The sequence below is a fragment of the Cyanistes caeruleus genome, chromosome Z, assembly GCF_971803275.1.
Source record: "Cyanistes caeruleus chromosome Z, bCyaCae1.hap1.1, whole genome shotgun sequence".
NCBI lineage: Eukaryota > Metazoa > Chordata > Aves > Passeriformes > Paridae > Cyanistes > Cyanistes caeruleus.
Window position 1 is genome coordinate 29,936,856 of NC_141732.1, and position 20,209 is coordinate 29,957,064.

The following is a 20,209-nucleotide window of genomic DNA, read 5'->3' on the forward strand; positions in this document are numbered from 1 at the left end:
AGAGCCTCACACTTATTGCAGAGAGGCACCTGGGAGGGTGAGGTGGACAAGAATGGCTTTTTCTTGTTGTGCCAAAGGATGACTTGCCTCCATTCACCCTTTCCTTCTGATCTACTGCCTGGCAGGGGCACATTACGCAACACTCTTGATAGGGATTTCTTTCTGGTCCTGTCTCAGGAAGGCCAGAGTGCAGTTCAACTGGTGTATCTCCACCTTGGAGTCCCTGATACTTCTTTATCTTTCTATCTCATCTCTTGGAAAACACACTAGGGCAATCACTTAGTTACACTGCATAGCAGCCTGCTAGACAGACAGCAAATTAATTTTCACTGAATGCATTTAATGACTCTCCTTTATTATATCAGCCTAAGTACTGAGTGGTTAATGCAAACTAATTCTAAAGTAACAGAACTGGTACACAGCTCCAGTCTTACTTCCTTGTTGGTAACTCTTATCCTAACTGAAATTACTCAAAGGAGCTCAAAAGCTTTGCAGAAACCTTTCACTGAGATTGCTTACTCATTAAAGCAGTGGAAAATATGGCAAAAGACCAGCTTATGAGACTGTTTTCCCTTCAACTTTGTTTATTGATGTACTGAACATGAAAAAGTACAAAGAATCCAAACACAAAAGAAAACATGTACAACCTCTTAAATACCCAACAGAATATATTCTCTATTCCGACAAATGTGAATTAAGTCATACTATACAACTTCAAATAAATACCAGCCTTATATGTTACTTAGTGCTCTGATAAACACTGTAAAGTGAAGCCCAATTTACATGCCTTCTCATCAATGCCGTTAGTTGCTACAGTAGTATAGGAAAGAAGCATGTAGCTACTATTTCTCCCACATCGGAAAGTTTGTGATTTCTATACTATATACAACTTTTAATGCAGAGGATTAGCTTTAACAATCTAAATGCATCTAAGAATGAAGAAGTACTCAGGAAGCCAATTGACTTTTGAATAGCATTGAGTGGGTCAGCATGAAAATTTGCTTATTCACTTTAGCACGGCTTCACAGTATATGTACTGTACTATACTGAAAATTTTGTAACTACAATTGAAAAGAATAAGAACCAAAAACAACTGCAAAGATAGTGTACAACTATGGTATGCATAGAACATTGCTTTTTCTAAGGGGAAGCGTATGAGCATCTCAGTTTATACAAAAAGCAGGACGTAACTACATAGTTGTCAGTGCATCCTGGTGAAGGCATCAAACCTTCAGCTTTTTTTAAAAAAATTTAATTATAAGCTAGATGCTAATCAGAAAATATTCTGTATTTGTTTTCCTTAAATTTCTTCAATACATGGTAAAGACTTTTTCTATTTCCCCAAATAGTGATTTAAGCATCATACAAAGTTAAACTTCAATAGCATACAGGTATTTATGGTTTTCATATGAAAAATGTAAGGAAATTTGCTCAAAACATATGTTTATACTTGTTCTTTTACCACAAACATATTTATAAACAAAAATGTTGCATCACCATAAACAGTTGAAGCTAGACTATCTACAGACAAAAATAGCAACAGATCAGATGCACTGTAAATTCAAGTCCTCAGGACAAAAAAAAAGAAAAAAAGAAGAGAAAAAAAGAAGCAGACCTCAAGTAACAATGTTAATGCCATTTACAAAGAAAAAACTTATATAAAAACATTCAAAATTGAACATCACTTGGCATGTAACTTAAAAATAAACTATAATCAAAATTAGCTGAAAGGTTCATAACTTAAGGTCTTATTTACATTACACAAAGCTCAGGTGTTAGGCTTGAACATAACTTTCAAAATACCTCCTAACGTGTCCAACTCAGGCCACTTCTGCTGATTTGCTACTGCACAAACCATGCTCAATGTCTTTCGTAAGACAAAACAATTCTTCAAACCATAGCAAGTACATCACTAAACACCATGAGCTCTATCTGAAGGGAATTCTTTAGGAAGAACAGATTTTTTTTTCCCCCATATCTCAGTGTTTTAAGTTTTCTGCTTGCTCTTATATCCTCTTTTTTAAATTTTCATTTGTTTCAAAATCACAAATTAAAGTGAGCCACCTATCACTTAATAACCAGGATGATCAATGACTCCACTGATGATTACAAAAAATGAAACCAACAGTGCATCCCATTGACTTTACTTCTTAATACAAAGGTCTCAAAAGTAGTTCTACATCATAAATCTTTCTAAATTTTTTTCCCAACAATTGCAAATTTCCTGGTAAGTTTTAAAAGCTCACTAGGTGTCATACGAAGAGATTTCTCAAAGTATTCAAGTCAAAATATTTGTTCCAGGACCAGTAAAAAGTTTCTCCAAATTTTTTATTTTTTTATAAAAATAGATGCTTTTTTAAACCCACATCAAAGAGGCTCTTATCTCTTTGGCAAGGTACTGCTTTACGAAAAGTTCTCCAGTATTCTTACAATAAGCTTTTATAATGTGTTCCCATTCCCCAACCCAAATGAAGATGATGAAATAAATACTGCTTATAACTTTATAAATAAAATGTAAACTTCAGATACTTTTCTTAACAAAACAAAACAATAATGCATTACAATGTAAATTAAACACAAAGCAAATCAAGAAATGACTAAAGAAAATTTATAGTATTACACAAAGCCTCAGTATTTAATCATAGGTTAAAGGCAGTCATGTAAAAAGAAAAAAAACCGAAACTTCTTCCCTAAGCTGAAACATTTTAAAAGGTCCACCTTCTTCAAAGAAGGCAATAGAATACGCATTGTGACAGGTAAAAACCCTGTACCTCTTGTCAATACTCAAACACAAAAGATAGTTAAGAAGTTCTAATTCAAATATTAGCAATAAAAAAATCTCACATATTCTTAGGATGCTAAGTAGTCATTTTATCCCCATTTCCACGCTGGCATACAACAAAGGCATTTACGAATGCATAAAGCTTCTTGTAAATTGCCTTTGTTGTATAGTTTTCATGTATTAATGCACTGAGAGTAACTTGTTAGGCTTTGTGCGTTTTGTTTGTTTTGAAGGAGACCTGCAATACTCTGTCACCAAGGCGGTATCCATTCAGGCTGGCTATTGCCATAGCTGCCTCATCGTAGTTTGTCATAGTCACAAATCCAAAACCTTTGCACTTGTTGGTGTTAAAGTCACGGATGACCTTCACATTGGTTACTGCTCCGAAGGGTCCAAACATTTGCCAGAGGATACTCTCATCAGCATCAGGGGCCAAGTTGTACACAAAAATGCACCACCCAGTTCCTGCATGTCCAGGGATATTAATTCCGGCCAAACTGGTCATTCCATCAATGGTCATTGGAGGAAACCTACTAAAGAATGAGGGAAAACAAAATAGGATCATAAATAGCCGTTCACACAAAACCCCAGTGGAAGAAATGTCAAAATAAGAGAATGATACAGAGCTTTTCACAGAATGAACATGTTGCTCAGACTAGAAAGGTAAGATCAAAAATATTTTTTGCCCCCTAACTGTGCAAATACTATGTAAAAAATTATACACGAATACGGAGAACAGTGCTAGCTATGTCTGAAATGATGTAACAGAAAATCAAAAGGAAAGCATGCTATAAAACCAGTGAGAATTAGCAAGTCATTTGAAACAGGAGTTCCATGGAACTACTACCAAAGGCTTGTCTATTTCATGCAAAATGCATCAAACTGAACAATCTCAGCTGAAGTCTCAACATGCAAAAATCCAACATAAGTCTTACTGAAAAGTAAGAGTTTGCAAAATACTTCAAAAGTAATTTGGTTGTTATGAACCAACTAATCCTTTATTACCTCTTTACTCCATAAGCTATGTTGAGCAGATTGTCCAACCTGCAAAACATTTAGCAACATGTTCAGTCTTCAGACTTTTCCACCCTTTAAGATTAAGGAAACTTAGTATATTACTGTCACATCCATTACACTCTACAGAACCTCATGCAATGTTCAAGTATCACCACTAAAAGAGCCATGGCACCTTATTACACCTGATACTGAATACAAAACAGATATTCTTGTGTAGTAACCACGTTGTAAGTTCATTTCATAAAGTGCATCATGGCCACAAATTTAGCCTAAAATCACACACTGTTACCATAAGGTTATGGTCAGTGACCACATCAGTTAAGTTTTCCATATTACTAACTTGGCTGAGAAGAAAACTTTTATTGAGGCTTCTGACGTGTTTGCTGACATGACTACCAAGACAGATTCAAGTATTTTGGACCACTAGAAACTGTTGTAACAAGCTCCAAAGAAAGATTTTTTCATATTCCAACTCCTTCTGGCAATTCCAGAATGTTGGGAGGCAGAAGTATGGTTTGGCTGAGTAGGGCTAAGGCAAAAAAAAATTATTGTAAGGACAGTGGAGGCAAAGTCAGGTGGACATGGAAGGAATACAGAGATGTTGCTTGCCACTCAAAGGAGAAAATTTGTGCGGTCCAAGCTCAACAGGAGCTGAAGCTTGCCAAAAATGGGAGGGACAGCAAAAGAGGTTTTTAAATATGTCTCAAAGAGTAGTCCAAAAATAACATTAGCCTGTTACAGAATGAGGATGATCACCCCACAAACAGGGACACAAACAAAACAGAGAAGTTTAATGCTTCCTTTGCCTCCATCTTTAATGTCGATGATGGGCTAAGAGGGTCCCCGTGTCCTCAGCTGTGAGAATGATGAACAACCCTGAACTTGTGTGGGCTGTCCTGCACCAAATGGATCCCTAAAAATTTATGGGACTTGATGGGATTCATCCAAGAGCATCGAAGAACTGGCCGATGCCTGAGGACTCATTCAAGATTTCAATGATTTTCTTTCAATGATTTCTGAGTTGAATGGAAGCTGGCTAACACCACCTCAATTTTCAGTAAGGGCAAGAAAGATGACCCTGGAAACTGCAGGCCTGTCAGTCTCACTTCAGGGCCTGGTAAAATTATGGAAATTATTCTGGGGAGTACTGAAAAACACAGTCACAGCCAGCATGGCTTCATGATAGTGAAATCCTGCTTGTCAAACTTAATTTCCTTTTATGATACAATAACTCACCCAGCTGATGTAATCTTTTTGGAATTCAGGAAAGCTTTTGATACTTTTGATGCCCCTCCAGGTATCCTTCTGGACAAAATGTACAGCTCACAGCTGGATAAACACATCATGGGATGGGTCAGCAGGGGCTCAGGCACAAAGAATTACAGTGAACGGGAAGAGACCTGACTAGTCACTACTGGGATTCCACAGGACTTCATTTTAGGCTCAGTGCTCTTTAGCATCCTCATAAATTACTTGGATGCAGGACTTGAAGAATATATACTAAGTTTGCTGACAACAGTAAATTGGGACTCCCCTTACAGCAGAGAGACTGCAGAGAGACCTTGACAGAAGGTTGAGCAATCACCAACCACATGGCATTTAAAAAGGGAAAATGTCAGATTCTGCACCTGGGATGGGGCAACCCTAGATGTACAGACAGAACAGGGAATGAGACACTGAAAAGCATGGCAAGGGACCTGGGGGTCCTGGTTGAATTTGACCCTGAGCCAGCAGTGCCCTGTCAGGCAGGAGGGCCCCGGTGTCCTGGGGTGCATCAGGCCCAGCATCACAGCCGGGCAAGGGAGGGGATTGTCCTGCTCTGCTCTGAGCTGGGGCAGCCTCACCTCGAGTGCTGGGGGGCAGGTCTGGGTGCCACAATGTAAGAAATATAAAGCCAATTAGAGTGTTCAAAGGAGGGCCAAGAAAATGGTGAAGGGTCTGGAGGGGAAGCTGTACAAGGACCAGTTGAGGTCACCCAGCTTGTTTAGCTTAGTCTGACGGGTGGCTGGCCTCACACTCTACAGTTTCCTCATGAGGGGAAGAGGAGGGGCAGGCATTGATCTCTTCTGTCTGGTGACACTGACAGGACTTGAGGAGATGACCTGAAGCTGTGTCAGTGGAGGTTTAGGTTGGTTATCAGGAAAAGGTTCTTCATGCAGAGGGTGGCTCAGCACTGGAACAGCATTCCTAGTGAAGCGGTCATGTCATCAAGCCTGCCAGGGGTCAGGAACTGCTTCAGCCAATGCTCTCAGGCACATAGTGTAACTTCTGGGGACTGTCCTGTGCAGGGTCAGGAACTGGACTTGATGATCCTTGTGGGTGCCTTCCAACCCAGGATATTCTATGACACTATGATTTTCCAGGATGAAGTATTTCTAGAATATATATACACACAAACATATATGCATGTATTATTTTCAAGATTTCTCAAGATGTGTATTTTCAAGATGTGCTTCTTGACTCTCCTTCCCCCAATTATAGAATGATACCACTGCTCTAAACCCCTTGAAATTACCTATCCGATATCCAAAATATGCAGTGCATACCACTCCTATTGCTCTTACTCCTGGAATCCCTTAAACTGCTTCTTTCAAAAAAAATGTTTACCCTGAAGAAGCTCTTGTTCTTTCTGGCAAATCCCAGATACATGAAAAGGAAGTCTTATTATAGATCCTTTTCAAGACTCAATAAAATATGAGCTTAGGTAAAAAAACCTACACTTGATTTTATTTTCTAGAAAGCACTGATTCTGCAGTGAGCTGCATTTGCAGAATACACTGACCAGAAACTACCGAACCCCTAAAAGGGCAGAAAAAAGGAAATTAAAAAATACTTGACTACTATCAGTAGACAGTATGGATGACTGAGGTCTACTGTCATTGACATCAAGGGTGGAGAGAAAGGTGAATAGTTCTAGAAACACCACCACTTATAGGTCCTTGTTACAAGGATAGTCAAATGAGGACTTAATACAGTAATGGTATATCACTCGTATGATTTTTCATCAGTTACCCTGAAGACTTGAAAATACTCTGGAAAGATTCTCAGGGACTTGCACTGGAAAATTTTTAAAGATGCTTTAAGTAATACATCTTATAGAAACAGCAGCAATTATAATAGAGCTGCTTTCGAAAGTCCAGCTCAAGTTTTCTCTTAATAAGAGTAAAAGGAAGCATTGTTTTTATCCCGTTGCTTTCATTATTAGAGTTTAAGCTGTTTTTAGGCTTCTGTCAGCTATTAGCAGAGATGGGGCAACTGCATCAGGTAAGCCTGTCTGAAATGTCAACAACTAAGACTTCTTGCATGTGTAACATATTAAAGATCTGAAGCACTGGTGCTACTTCAATATCAGTCAATATCAGATCTGGGATGATGAAACACTGCAAGGAAGAAAACCTAAAAGACAAGAAAAAATGATTTCTCTTTACAGTGTAAAGATTTCAAATTTGGTAAGACTGTCTTTTAGTGATGAAATATTAACCTGAAGGCCTTGACAAAAAAAAGTAAAAATCTGTCTGCAACCTCGGTTTACCTTTTGACCAATAATTTAAACATTTTCTTCATTCCCTATCAATGAAAGTGAGAGTGATTTTACTTGCCTATTTACTACAGACTTGGTATTACTCGATGATTTTTACCATTAAACTTGTATGTGGGGGAAATCTTATGGTGCTTTTAAGCATAACTTTATGCTTATACTTTACACTTATGTATCTCAGAAAAAAACCAACAACTTCCCAGTGAAATGTAAATGGACATTCATAAAAATACAATTACATTTAAAGAAAAATGCATCTTCACCACTCAAAATTTAAGATACAAAGCCTAAAGTTGCAGGACAAGGGTAGTCTATTGAAGTTACCTAAAGTTACCTAAGACCTGCAAAGCTACAGGTCTTATAAAAAAAGAACCAAGCCCCACCCCCCCAAGAAAAAAAACAACCAACCAAAAAAACGCCAGAACATGCACACAAACCCCTCCACCACAAACAAATTAATACCCCAGAAAACCCCACTGCAAAACCAAAATACCTCTGAAAGCTGGGAGAATTTTTACAAATCATGATACCTGGAGTATCAGTAAAATACCAATGCTATCCCAGCCAACATCTGAGTGAAACTGAACAAAACAGTATCTTAGAACATGGGCAGTCAGAAGAACTCAAGGAGTCTGTGGGCCAAGACTTCCCAGCATATGTTGAATGTTGTCACACAACTCATGGTCTGATTTCATACAATGCACTCAACTCCATTCTGCAATTTCTGCCCCTACTCTTTCTATGGAATAATGGCAAATCTACTTCTATGCAATATTCAGAACACTGTTGCAAAGTAGCCCTTCTATTACCTAAGAAATGGTAAGAAGAGCCACAAAAAGCAAATGAAATTGTTTATCCCCTCTCCAACAGAACAGCTACTCCTCACACATGTAAGATGCAGCATGTAAGGCCAAAAAGCTGAAGAAAAGAAAATATGAGAAATTCTGAAAGAAGTGCAGTCCATGAACTCTTGAATATTTGTGTTATAAGCAAGCCTAGCCAATCCAGAGCTTTTGAAATCTGTTATTTTCTCTTTGAAGCAAGCTTTCAACTGGTTTTGTTTCTCAAAAAATAAAACAGAAATAGTCTTTGAGTGTATTACTATTTTACACAATCCAGTCACATTGTTCAGGGGCAGAGGGAGGATAGAAATAATCATTAACACCAAAAAAAAATCCAATGTACACATGGATGTAGGCAATAGTGTTCTCACTACCTGTTATTTTCAAGACAAATAGCAAAGGGAACTATATAGCAATCGTTTACAACATGATGGGAACACAAATCCCCAAAAAGCACATGCAGGAAATAAGTGAACAATCTTTATCATGAAAGGTTGTAACAAGTAAAGACAAAGTATGGCATGGAGAACACCGACAACTAGGCAGGGAAAGAACCTGAAAGCCAGAATGTGGAAGAGAAATGCAGGGGTAGATGAAGAGGAAGCTGGCTGTAGCATGCCACATGGCTAAGAAAAAACAGCTAAATCTCCTAGATCAATATTAACTGAATCAACTTGCACATTAATCAAGAATAACCTAGGAAATGAAAAATAATCTTTGAAAAAAATGAAAAATTTAGCGTCTGAGTGCAAGAAAGATGCCACCTTGGTTTAACTAAGTATGCATATTAGACACTCAAATGTTATCAGCAGGATGGCATGCATTTTTGGTTTTAGCTGTACTGTGGTGTAATAGCTCAAGTTGAACATTCACGTGTTTCCTTCCCACACAGAAGTCACAGCTAAGCAGGAAAGCACAAGTGTGGAGGCAAACAAACAGACCTGTGGGAACATGCAAGTTTCAGCAGAGTTGTGCACATTATCTGACTTACCTAAAACGTTGAGCCTGCTGAGCTAGAGGGGCGGGATACCTTCTGTTTGGAGAATGGTACAGCTGGGAAAGAATGGCCTGATTGGTTTTTTGGCTTGGATTGTTAGCAAACTTTACAGTGATGGGCTCTGTGGCACCTGGAGGTTTCTGGCCGTTCAAGCCCTTGATAGCTTCTTCTGCTTCAATTCGCTTGTCAAACCGGATAAACCCCACTCCCCGTGACACCCCTGCACAAGGTGAAAAAAGCATACAGCAATGAATTCACAGACTCCAGAATACTAGATGTTAACTTTTTATTTGTATGGCCAATTGCTATGCTGATGGTCAAATGCTGTGAATACGTGGTAACTTCGAGCTTAACAGACCTGAGCTTCTGCATAGAGTGAAAATTTTCTACTGTAATTTTGATTTTAGTTTTTAATTTAATTGATGTAAGACACATTTGTGTAAAAAGCTTTGAAGTTTGAGGGAAAACAGTGGAAACAAATATAGTGAGCCAAAGTGGAATTTGGAAACCAAGCAATTTTGTTGGATGGAGCTGAACCCAAACCAGCTGCACTGTAACCTCTGGTCAGCACATTCTACTCCGCAGCACCTAAATTCACAGAAATTCTGTACATAGCTTAGTTCTCTGCTCTCTAGAAGCAAAAAAAATTATTCTCCTGAAGTATCCCCTGAAGCTCTCTTTGGAGCAAATATGCTGAGAGGATGATGATGTGCAAATACTGTACTGCAATAATGGGAATTATGGCCATGTTTTAACAGTCAGTGGTTACCTCGAAGTAAAATATGTGGTTTTAGTGTAATCACCATACGTTACTTTTAAAGGAAAGCTTTCTTGCTATAGAAAAGCCAAAGGCAGCATGCAAAAGAATCCAAATGTGTTTATGGAAGGTCCTAGGAACATCACACATTAAAAATTCCATGTCTCTTAAACAAACACATTGAGCTGTGGATACTTGAACGAATTAACCTTAAAGCTACTAATAGGCAACATTAGTTAGATCGATGTTTTGTTGTAATATTTCTAGTGCCTTAGAGCCCCTTTACATTTTGGTTCATGAATAACCAGATGAGTTAGACACTTGTCCTCAATTGAGAAAGACATCAGTGATAAGAAAGGTATTCTGTTCATAAACAATGGTGATTTAAGCGATAAAAGTGACGATAAGAAAGTTTTAAAGAGGCAAATGTCACAGCTTCAACTTCGCATTTTTTACCTGTCAGTTTGTGTCACAACCTTATTATTCATACCATTCTGAGCCTACCTCTTCCAAGTTACTAAAAAGGAGGCAAGAAGGCTTAAGTCTTAACAACAATCTATATGACAGAAAGTACACTGCGAATAGCAGAATTCATGAATATGAACAGAATTATCATGCATATTAAAAGTTATAATTATATTTACTTTATGATCCATTTATTAAATTACATCTATTTCTGTGCATGAATATACAGGAACCTACAGTGAACAGCTATTTATTGCACAAAGACGAGGAATCTGTCCAGCAAATCTACTGCATCTACAAGTCAGTATCTGGCTTTCAGCTTTCCTTTCCAGGTCTCGCTACACTCTCAACTCAAACTACTAAAACACTCTCTAAGTATTAGGTGTCAATAATGTCATAATTATTGGTTATGATATTAATAGTAATACTGAAATTAACAATCAATAATAAATCTCAACTGAGATTTCTTTTAACTTAGTGGAAGTCAAAGGAGTACACACAAGTTCCTCTAAAGGTCAGCCAAGGCTCAAATGCTGGCATGTGCAAACTTTCCAAAGTAAGACAATTAAAAAACTTTATGACCTTATACAGTTGAAAGCTGTTTGCCACTGAACAGAACACGCAGCTTTGAAAAGGTACAACTATAAAAAAAAAAAAAAAAAATCACATCCAGCTTATTCAAGGAATAATTAGGTAAGTAAATTACTTTCTCCATCTGTTCCCCTTAGTGTTCCAGAAGAGGGAGAACTTGGAGACTCCTGCTTCTTTGTATGTTGCTTTGTACACTCAATACTCCTGACATGTACCTGGCTTTTCTTTCAGTTGCTTATTTCTGGCAGAGGCCTCACAGCCGGTGATTCAGAAAACCATAAAGCTCCTCAAGATCAGCCATTTGAGAGAGCAAAAAAACACAACCATTACTGTCTGAGTCTGAAGAGTAACCATAAAGTGTCACTGACAACCATTACCTGATTCACACACATACTGTAATAGTGCAAATAACTTGCTACATCTTAGTACTTTAAGGCATGGATAAACACAGAACTTACCTGCTCCTGAGGAACTCCAAGTTTGTATGTGCACAAATTTAATGAGTTAACCTAGAAAATAGTCTGAACAGCAACAGCAGGTCTGGGGCTCCTGTAATCCTAGCCTCAGAGAACCAGCTGTGCATTTCTGCACAAAATTTTCTTTTTAGAAAAAGCAAGTTTAATAGCATTTTGTCAGGCACTGGGAGACTATTTTCATGCAGCAGCTTGGAAAGGAAGATTATGGCAGCTATAAATTTATTACAAGGCATCAAACAAGCTTCAAACCTGCACCTTCAGGGTGGAAATGACCCAATCTGGCTCAGCACTACAGAACCTATTTTTGTCCATGCATATTTATGAACAATTCCAGGAGAAAAATGCACTTTCTGGCCTACATACACCTTTTATACATTATAGAGACAAGACAACTGTACTGAAAGATGAAGTATTTCTTGAACTGTGAGTCCATGAAAGGCCATGTAAAACTGCCTACTTACCAGTGACTTGGTCAACCAGAATACGAGAAGTAATAATGCGTCCATATTGGGAAAAGAGCTGTTCCAGTTCTTTCTGGGTCATTGTTTTTGGAAGTCCACTAACATACAAATTTGCATCTCTGATAGAAGCCGAACTTGGTCGTGCATAAGAAACCTTAGGAAAAAAAAAAAACCAAAACCCTAGAAAACAAACACTTTTAAACCAGCTGAAATAAGACAGTATTACTTGTTCTTGGACATTAAAACACCTCCAACAGCAGACAGAACAGTTAACTTTGCAAAGCTAATTCAGTGGGGTTTTTTCCTATTTTTTTTTTTTTTTTGGTTTTGGGATTTTTTTCTGGAAGCTGGCTTCCAAAACACAGAAGGAATGCAAACTTAGACCACACAGGAGAAGCTGACTACAAGGACTCATATATAAAAAGTACTTCCAAATAAATGAGAAAAAGTACACATTCCAACAAGCTTTGGTGAAGAACAGTTCTTAAGATTAAAGTGATAAATTTAAGAAGTTCCATGAATTCTCCTTATAAAACACTAAAACATACAAGGAATTAATATGTCACTAGGCCAAAGGCATAGAAGGACAGTGTGAAGCACTTCGAGGTTTCCAAGTGTTTTTCAAGTGCTCTGTCTTGTGTACATGTTGAACTTGCTACCAAATGACACAATCACAATCACTCATGACATCAAGATGAACTCTGCTACATCACTTTCACAGCCTAAGAATGAATGGCAGAAGCAGGAGTCCAATCTGTATTTTGCCTGTTCAGCAGTTTATCAATTTCTCCAAGAGGCCTTAAAAACAAATGTCATTTAGCAGTGAACTTCTTGGATCCTTTTGGACAAAAGTTTACCTGCTGCCTTGATGTGTCAGTCAAAATATTTTAGTATGATCGAGTAGATTCTTTGACCTTTAGACACATGCTACAAAACAACATGTTCACTACTTCCTACTGATGTTTGCACAAGTGGTTTTACTACAAGACTGATTAGGACAGATAAGCACATCTGTGCTTATCAAACAGGCCAGAATACTTCATCTATGCTTTTCACCTATGTAAAAGTAAAAAGGATCCTCAAGTAGTCAGATTTATCTCCTTTCCTACCCTCCCCTTCCACACACTGTTAGCCAATACTGGGCAACTGGAGCTTGATTCTGTCATTGTGTCTTTTTGCCTTAATTCTTTGTTAATTCTTTTAAAATCCTTCCTGTCTCATTTCCATGCAGATCAGCAGACACAAGACTGCTGGAGATTAAACAAGCAGTACCCTTAACACTGCTGTGTCCTTCAAGTTCCACACTGATGCATTGTGCTGGTTGAGGAAGACTGATCTCAAAAACTTGTAGGTATCCAACATGGAACCTTCTATGTCACACTGCCTTGCTCTTTCCACATGAGAGCAGCACGAGCTAAAGCCCTACGTTCAAAGTTACAGGAAATCAGAGAGTAAAGTTTGCCTGCACTCAGCCAAAGAAGCAACAAAGACAGCTATCCTTTTCTACCAGAAAGAATAAAACAACAGCTAAGGAATAAACAAACTTGCTCAACTTGCCCATTTGGCCCTAAGCTTCTGTAAGAAATAAATTTCCACACCTCACTTGGCAGGACTTTAAGGAGACCCAAGGCTAAGGAATGGAAAAAGACTGCCTGGGGAACAGGACTAGTCCCAGTAAAATCATGAATCACCAAACCCAAGCAGACACTGTCTTTCAAGGGGAAATTCACACTGCAGGACACGTGCTGCCACATATAAAAACAAACTCACACAGAGTCTATCAGAAGAGAAGAAAACTGCAAAAAATATTTGCTAACTTACTGCAAGTTTACCTTATGCTACAGAACTGGTATCTGTCAAGATATAAAGCAGCTTCTGGAAAACTTTCTCATTTTCCTCTGGTGAGTATGAGTTCTTGCATGGTGACAGCTGGTCCAGTATTGCCCATGCCCTCACTGGTGAAAGACATTTCAAATAGTTTGACATAGCAGCCAAGGCCTATATTGAACGTTATTTCAAGAATGCAAGTAAATGGAAGCAATACTCTAGCCAGTATACACTACTCTTATAAATCCAATTTCACTGTCATTACCTTCAAGTGACTACTCTAACACATTGAATTTGGGCACATTAATGGCAGTAATAACACATATTAAAAAATCAGTTGTTCATCATCAATATCTGAATGCTGCATTTAATTATCTTGCTAAGCACCAGAACTACTGGTCAGGCAAGAAATCTGAAAGAAACATGTAACTTCAGAAGTATGATGTAATTTAAATCATCACCTCTAGAGAAAAACAAAGACACCACAAAATATTACTGGCATAACTAATTCCTATGAAAAGAACCTTGCCTAGAGTGTGTGATCTATGTGGACCATATCCCTCTTCATTTTTGATGTCAAGGTCCAGTCATTTCACTTGTGATACACATTTAAAGCAGAACTACTCCACACTTATCTCCCTACCTATATCCTGTCAGTTTGCTCTTTCAGTAATTACTTGCTGATAGTTCTGTATTTAGTCTCTTTAAACAACTTTTCTGTGCCAAGATTTCAATTCCACAGCTAATTCAACAGGTGAACATTACAGCTATGTGGTATCAAAACCACTGAACACAAGGCAAGTCAAGAGACAGCCTGAAAACCTGCAGTTTTAAATATTGAATGATGACACTCACTTTACAACACTTAACAGGCACTACTCTGGAGAAACCAATTTGAAATTCAGTTTTACTGAAAATTTCCACTGTAGTTCATAGGAAATACACTTGTTTCCAGAAATGCAAACATTACACCACTAAGTCTAGGTATTTTCACTGCTTTAATACTTAATTTCCTAAAATCAAGATGAAGTGATTCACAATTTTCAAGTGAAAACTGTTAAAGTTAGCAGGTTAAACATAGAAATTACCAAAAATAATAAAGATCCACAGCCCCTACAAGTGAGCATTTCAGTTTCTTACTATCTGCTACTACCTACAGACACTTCAGTACTGTGCTTCGACCTCTTTTACCTTCTCATTAGTAGAAACAAAGTATTTTTATTCTCTCAAAGAAATTGAGCATTTAATATAATTTCTTCCCAAACACATCAACTTAATGTATTCTTCCAAGTCTTCAAATTTTAAATCTTTAAATGCTAAAATGTCTTTCAGTAAATATTTACATTCACTAAGTCAAGTGCAAACTTTTTGCTTAGAACACTGCTTGCCCTTAAGAGTAGTGTCAGTTATTTTAAAATGTATGTTTTTATGGGAAAAAAACTCCAACAAAAAGAACTACCATCCAGTATGCCCAGATGAAAATGGGTTAAACCTACCTACAAAGCAGACAGATTTATATTGAGAAAAGGAATACATTAGGAACAAGTATGCCTCCTCGGGAAAAACAATAAAAACAAGGACATACTGATTTTTCTTACAGTTATGTTCTCAGAGGCCATTGTGCCAGCCAAGTGTTCTTAACCTGCACTTAAATTAGTATGAGATACTATGATTTAAGAACTCTTCTTAATTTGATTTCTAGTAAGAAGATGCTGCAGAACACCGCAGAGATGAGGTCCTAGCTGTCTCTAGCCAGTGACAGGTTGTTGCCTAAGAACAGGCAAGTACATTGCCATGTATTCATCAACTTTACTTCCTATCTCCTCTCAAATATTGCTCCACCCTAAACAAAACTTCAGTGCCACTTTTCCCAGTACACAAGACTACCTTGTTGAATATGTACATGCTGTGCTGAGTTCATGGTAGAAGCCCACAGTAACACATTTCTGTGCACGGAGCCAACTGGAAATCCAGACTTCCCTTTGTAAAGGTAACTTACACCCAAGCCCGTGTGGAACTAAAAAAGCTCAACACAGCTTCACTTACAAGTTCAGATTAAGCTTATAAATACAACCATATCCCATAAAGGTCCTGCTTTTACAGCCTGATGTACGATAGGGGATGCACTGAAAAACCAGACACTGAAGCAATAGCCTTTCAGCACTATCATCAGAAGAGGTTTCACTATTTTGGTTCACCCCTCAAAGTGTTCCATGCTCTGACAGCTACAACCCATGCTGGAGTCACAGGCTTAAAGGTGGGTCATGGGATTCACAACTGCTGCTGCTCAGCTGAGAGCACAAATGGACCAACTGCACAAATTTAGACCTCAGACTAGTCTTTATAGATCACAGAGAATGAGAACTAGAAATCTTCCTCAGGATATAGCCAATTAATGACAGCACACTGCTCCAAGAGGAAGACCTCATAAAATGCTGCTGTATGTAGCACCAAGGAAGACTAGAAACAGGCTTTAAGAAGCCTGTTGAAAGTGACTGACACCCAAAACACCACTTTGTGAACAGAAGCAAGTGTATGTATGTGCTAAGACAGGAACTAGATGGGAATCCTGCCACTGATGGTAAACAGAAGCCACTGGTTTTCCCAGAAGTGCTCAAGATACTGCAACAGTTTTAAATCAGGGTCACAAATGTCTGATGAAAGAAAAACAATAATCAAGTTCCCCGACATAAAACATGAGATGGGAATTATGCACTACAATCACAGAGAGCAGTTCTGTGGTTTTGCCCTTAAAAGGACCAATACAGAAGAGCACCTTAAAACTTGCCATCTGTAACTAACACCATCTTGGCTAAAAATAAGAAATACTTAACTTAGAATTTAAGTACAAATAAAATACATGAAATGAAAGAAGATCAAGTCTCAAAACTTTTTGTTTCATACTTTTCACATTATTAAGAGTCTCAAAAGACCTTTCCTTCACATTCATGATTATGATCCCCACTCATGTCCAAACAATGAGAGCATAGGAGTTTCAGATGCACTAGGAATAAAACAAGGCAGCTACCTTTCTGGGAGGGCAGGAGTACACAGTATAATATTAAGCCCTCCACGTGAATAATACAAACAGGAATAGAATCTCAAAACTCACGACTCAATTATTCCCCTGAAGGAAATGAGTACATCTCAGGTTATACCTAAGGAGCTTCTACTACTGACAAAGACTCTGGCAAGCACAACACTTGAGCATCTCTTGCATTACTCCACAGGCACATCTAGAAATGCACAAAACACATCCATTGCAACTTACAGTTTACTGGAGTACCTTACAACCTTTCTGGAAAAACTCTTATTGCATGGATGAAAGACAGCAGAGTCAACATTTAATATGGCAAGAAAATGTTAAAGCTGATAGACTAACAGAGGTCTATTTGTCTCAAGACTGCCATAATTTCAAAAGTAAGCATGACCATTATATTAATGACTTTAATATTAATAAAAACTCTCTTACAAAGAAAACAGATATTGGATTTAAAACAATGAACTAAAAAAACCTCAACCACCACCAACAAAAAACCCCAAAACAACAACAACCCTCAAAAAAACCCCCAAAAATCCAAACAAACAAAAAACCTCATAACAACAGACCATAACAGATCTCTATGCCTGGCATTTACAGCATTTTGAATCCAAGCAGAAAGCCACAGCATTCAGAGAGGGCTCTTCCTATCATGGGGAGGGTAGGATACAAAGATGCATCATCAATCTTAGTAGTAACAAACAGCTTTTTGTTGGTTTTATAGACTTTTTTTGGGTTGTTTTTGCTTGGATATGACTTGGCTTTCGAGCAATGTTTGCAGACTTCCATCAATTCCACACAGGACTGCTGGCCCCTTCTAACATCTCCATTTCTGTGTCAGGAGTCCCCTGCGCAACTCAGGAAGGTCCTTACTGAACCACTGAAGCTCTCTGGCTGCAAAGCTGCTCAGCAGCCTTAGGGTGCAGCTGCACTAGTCCAGGAAGTCCTCAGAGGACTCAGAGTCCTGAGTCCCTCAGAGGAACAGGGATGGACTCTTTGCAAGACACTCTCATCAACACAAACATAGCACTTGGGGCTCAAACAGAAAACAAACTGTGATTCCTGGACATGAGGACAGCACCTTTTATGGCTTGGTCTGATACTCTCTGTGAATGGATAACCAACCACCTGGCCATGATGTGGGCTACAGAAAGTAACAGCAATATGCACCAGGATCAGAATCCTCCTCACAGTATGATTCAGCCACATGAAAAACAAGCAGCCAGCTTAAGCTGGATAAGTAACACTTGAAGTTTGAGGAGATTTGAACTTCAGTGAAGAACAAATTGTACCTGGGGGTGAAAAGATGTGTGTGTGTAATATTAAAATAAAAATGCTTTCAAAAGTTCAACTACTAACATAGCTAAAAGATTGCATAATTATAATTAATGTAACTCTTGCAAAAATTTAAAGAAAAAAACACCTTTACCTTTCTTCCAAGAAAAACTGTTCTTCTATTTCAGTTCTGCTAGAACATCACAATTTGACCTTAAGAATACAGTCCTGAGGTATTTAAATTACCCAGTCCAGACCACTAAGTGCTCTGGCATCATAGCCACTCCCTCAGCCTTTGCTGATTGACAAGACCAGTAAAACTCACTAGCTTTAAACGAAACTTCCACATTGGATTCCCTTTTGCTCATTACTAGATCAACGTTCTTTTACACAAGTGGAAAGATGAATGGGATTAAAAAAAAAAAGAAAAAAAATCTAGGTCACCTTCACAGCTTACTCACCTCTGGTATTTTAATAGAGTTTCACACGATTTTTGTGTACTTCATTGCTGAGATATCAGTTAATCAAAAAAATACTACTAAAAAGGGACACTACTAAAATTTTTCTCTTCAAGTATCAATGGTGAAGTCAGGAGCAATCTCAATCTTTTTTATTTGTTACACTGATCTCAAATCAAACCAGCATCTATCTTTTTTTCAGTATTTTGTTATTTTCCTTTTAAACACTTCCATTAAGTGTTTGAAGTGTTTTCAAGAGTACTATCACTGGTAAAATTTCTTAAAGAGTTCAGGTACTGAACAGTTAAGTTAGAGGATAGATGTAAAGCTACCTTTACAATGAATCTTACTGTAAATCTAAGTATAGTTCAAGACACCAAGTGAAATCACACTGTGTTAATGCCAAGTTTTAATGACAATGATTCAAAGAATGCTAATGAACTTGGAGTACACCCCTCATTTTCAAGTCTTCCCTTGCTATACAGCACTTTTTTTGGCATTTGTAAAGCTGAATGCTTAGTGTTCACACTTCTACTGAAGTCTTAACTAGCTCTTCTCATTACACAACTGTCTACAGTAGAGCAGTCAACTAGGTGATGATGGCAAAATAGGACATCTTGTGTTTGTAGCCAAAGAATTTGTCAAATTAATTCCAACAGGAAGTTGGCAGAATATTACACATTAAGCCTGTTTTTATTTTTATTACATGCAAAGTTCTAAAGGAGTGGGAAGAAAACCTACAGATTTAATGCTTTAGACAAAATATTCCTTAGATTTCTATTCCCCTGCCAGGTGGTAATTACCCACATAAATATCTCAATAATCCAAAGAACTTCAGAGAAGGAAAACCTTATTAAATTTCACTTTTAAGCAGCACTAGGCTAAATAGAATACAGACATCTTATAAATGCTATCTTATAAGAAAAGACAACTCCAAGGCCTCTAGCCTGGACAAACTATTTCCCCCCCCCCCCACTTTCCAACATGTATTTACAGACATCTCTACACATGTCTCATCAGCATTCTCTATTAAGAGAGCTGCCAGGTCCTGCATGCTCTGACACTTCATGCCCTGAGAAGGGAGGAACAAGCACAGCATTACTGTCGTCTTCAGTGTCCCCTTGGCAGCTACAATCCACAAAGAACTGCATCCATCATTAAGACAAAGATGCATCCACAAAGAAAAGTCAAAAATATTGTCCTGTGTCCTTCCTGCTACCCCTCATAGTCTAAATAAAAAGCTGCCTCCTAGTCACCCCATCCTGCATGGCTCTCACTAGTCCAAAGACAGGCATTTGTCTGCCCACTCCTTTTTAGACACTGAATCTTAATACACTCTTGTTAATGCAGAACTCTTTTACTTCACATTGAAAGATAGTCCTGCTCAGATAATCTCAAAATAAATTCACTTGTATCTTTTTGCTTTTTAGGAGTTTTCTCATAAAAAAACCCTAAAACAAGGGGAGGGGAAGCCATGGAGCATTTCTTCTATCCCAAACAAAAGCCAAGACAACAAAAACATGCACTCAATTTTCTTATCCCTACGTTGTAAATCAGTGACTCTCATATCATATTTGTTTCTCTGAGTTTTCCACATTTGTGAAGAACTGATCTTTCCAGGACAACCAAACAAAAAAGTCACAGACAACCAAGCAAGTAAGCAGGAAAATCATTCCAGGCACA

The 20,209-nt window shown here is 38.0% G+C and overlaps 1 protein-coding gene across 50 annotated transcripts in view; it reads right to left on the bottom strand.

Moving 5' to 3' along the window:
• Positions 1–566: 566 nt before the first annotated feature.
• ELAVL2 (ELAV like RNA binding protein 2) overlaps positions 567–20,209 on the bottom strand; it is an 88,082-nt gene continuing 68,439 nt past the window's right edge. For 15 of the 50 annotated variants that reach the window (XM_086869730.1, XM_086869727.1, XM_086869705.1 and 12 more), the window contains 4 exons: positions 11,927–12,080; positions 9,171–9,396; positions 3,788–3,826; positions 567–3,315 (listed from right to left, as the gene is read on the bottom strand). In XM_086869730.1, coding sequence (XP_086725856.1) covers positions 2,985–3,315; positions 3,788–3,826; positions 9,171–9,396; positions 11,927–12,080 — 750 coding nt within the window. In that variant the 3' untranslated portion in view covers positions 567–2,984. The remainder of the gene's footprint in view (positions 3,316–3,787; positions 3,827–9,170; positions 9,397–11,926; positions 12,081–20,209) is intronic. The other 35 variants (XM_086869739.1, XM_086869737.1, XM_086869718.1 and 32 more) reach the window with 3 other exon arrangements.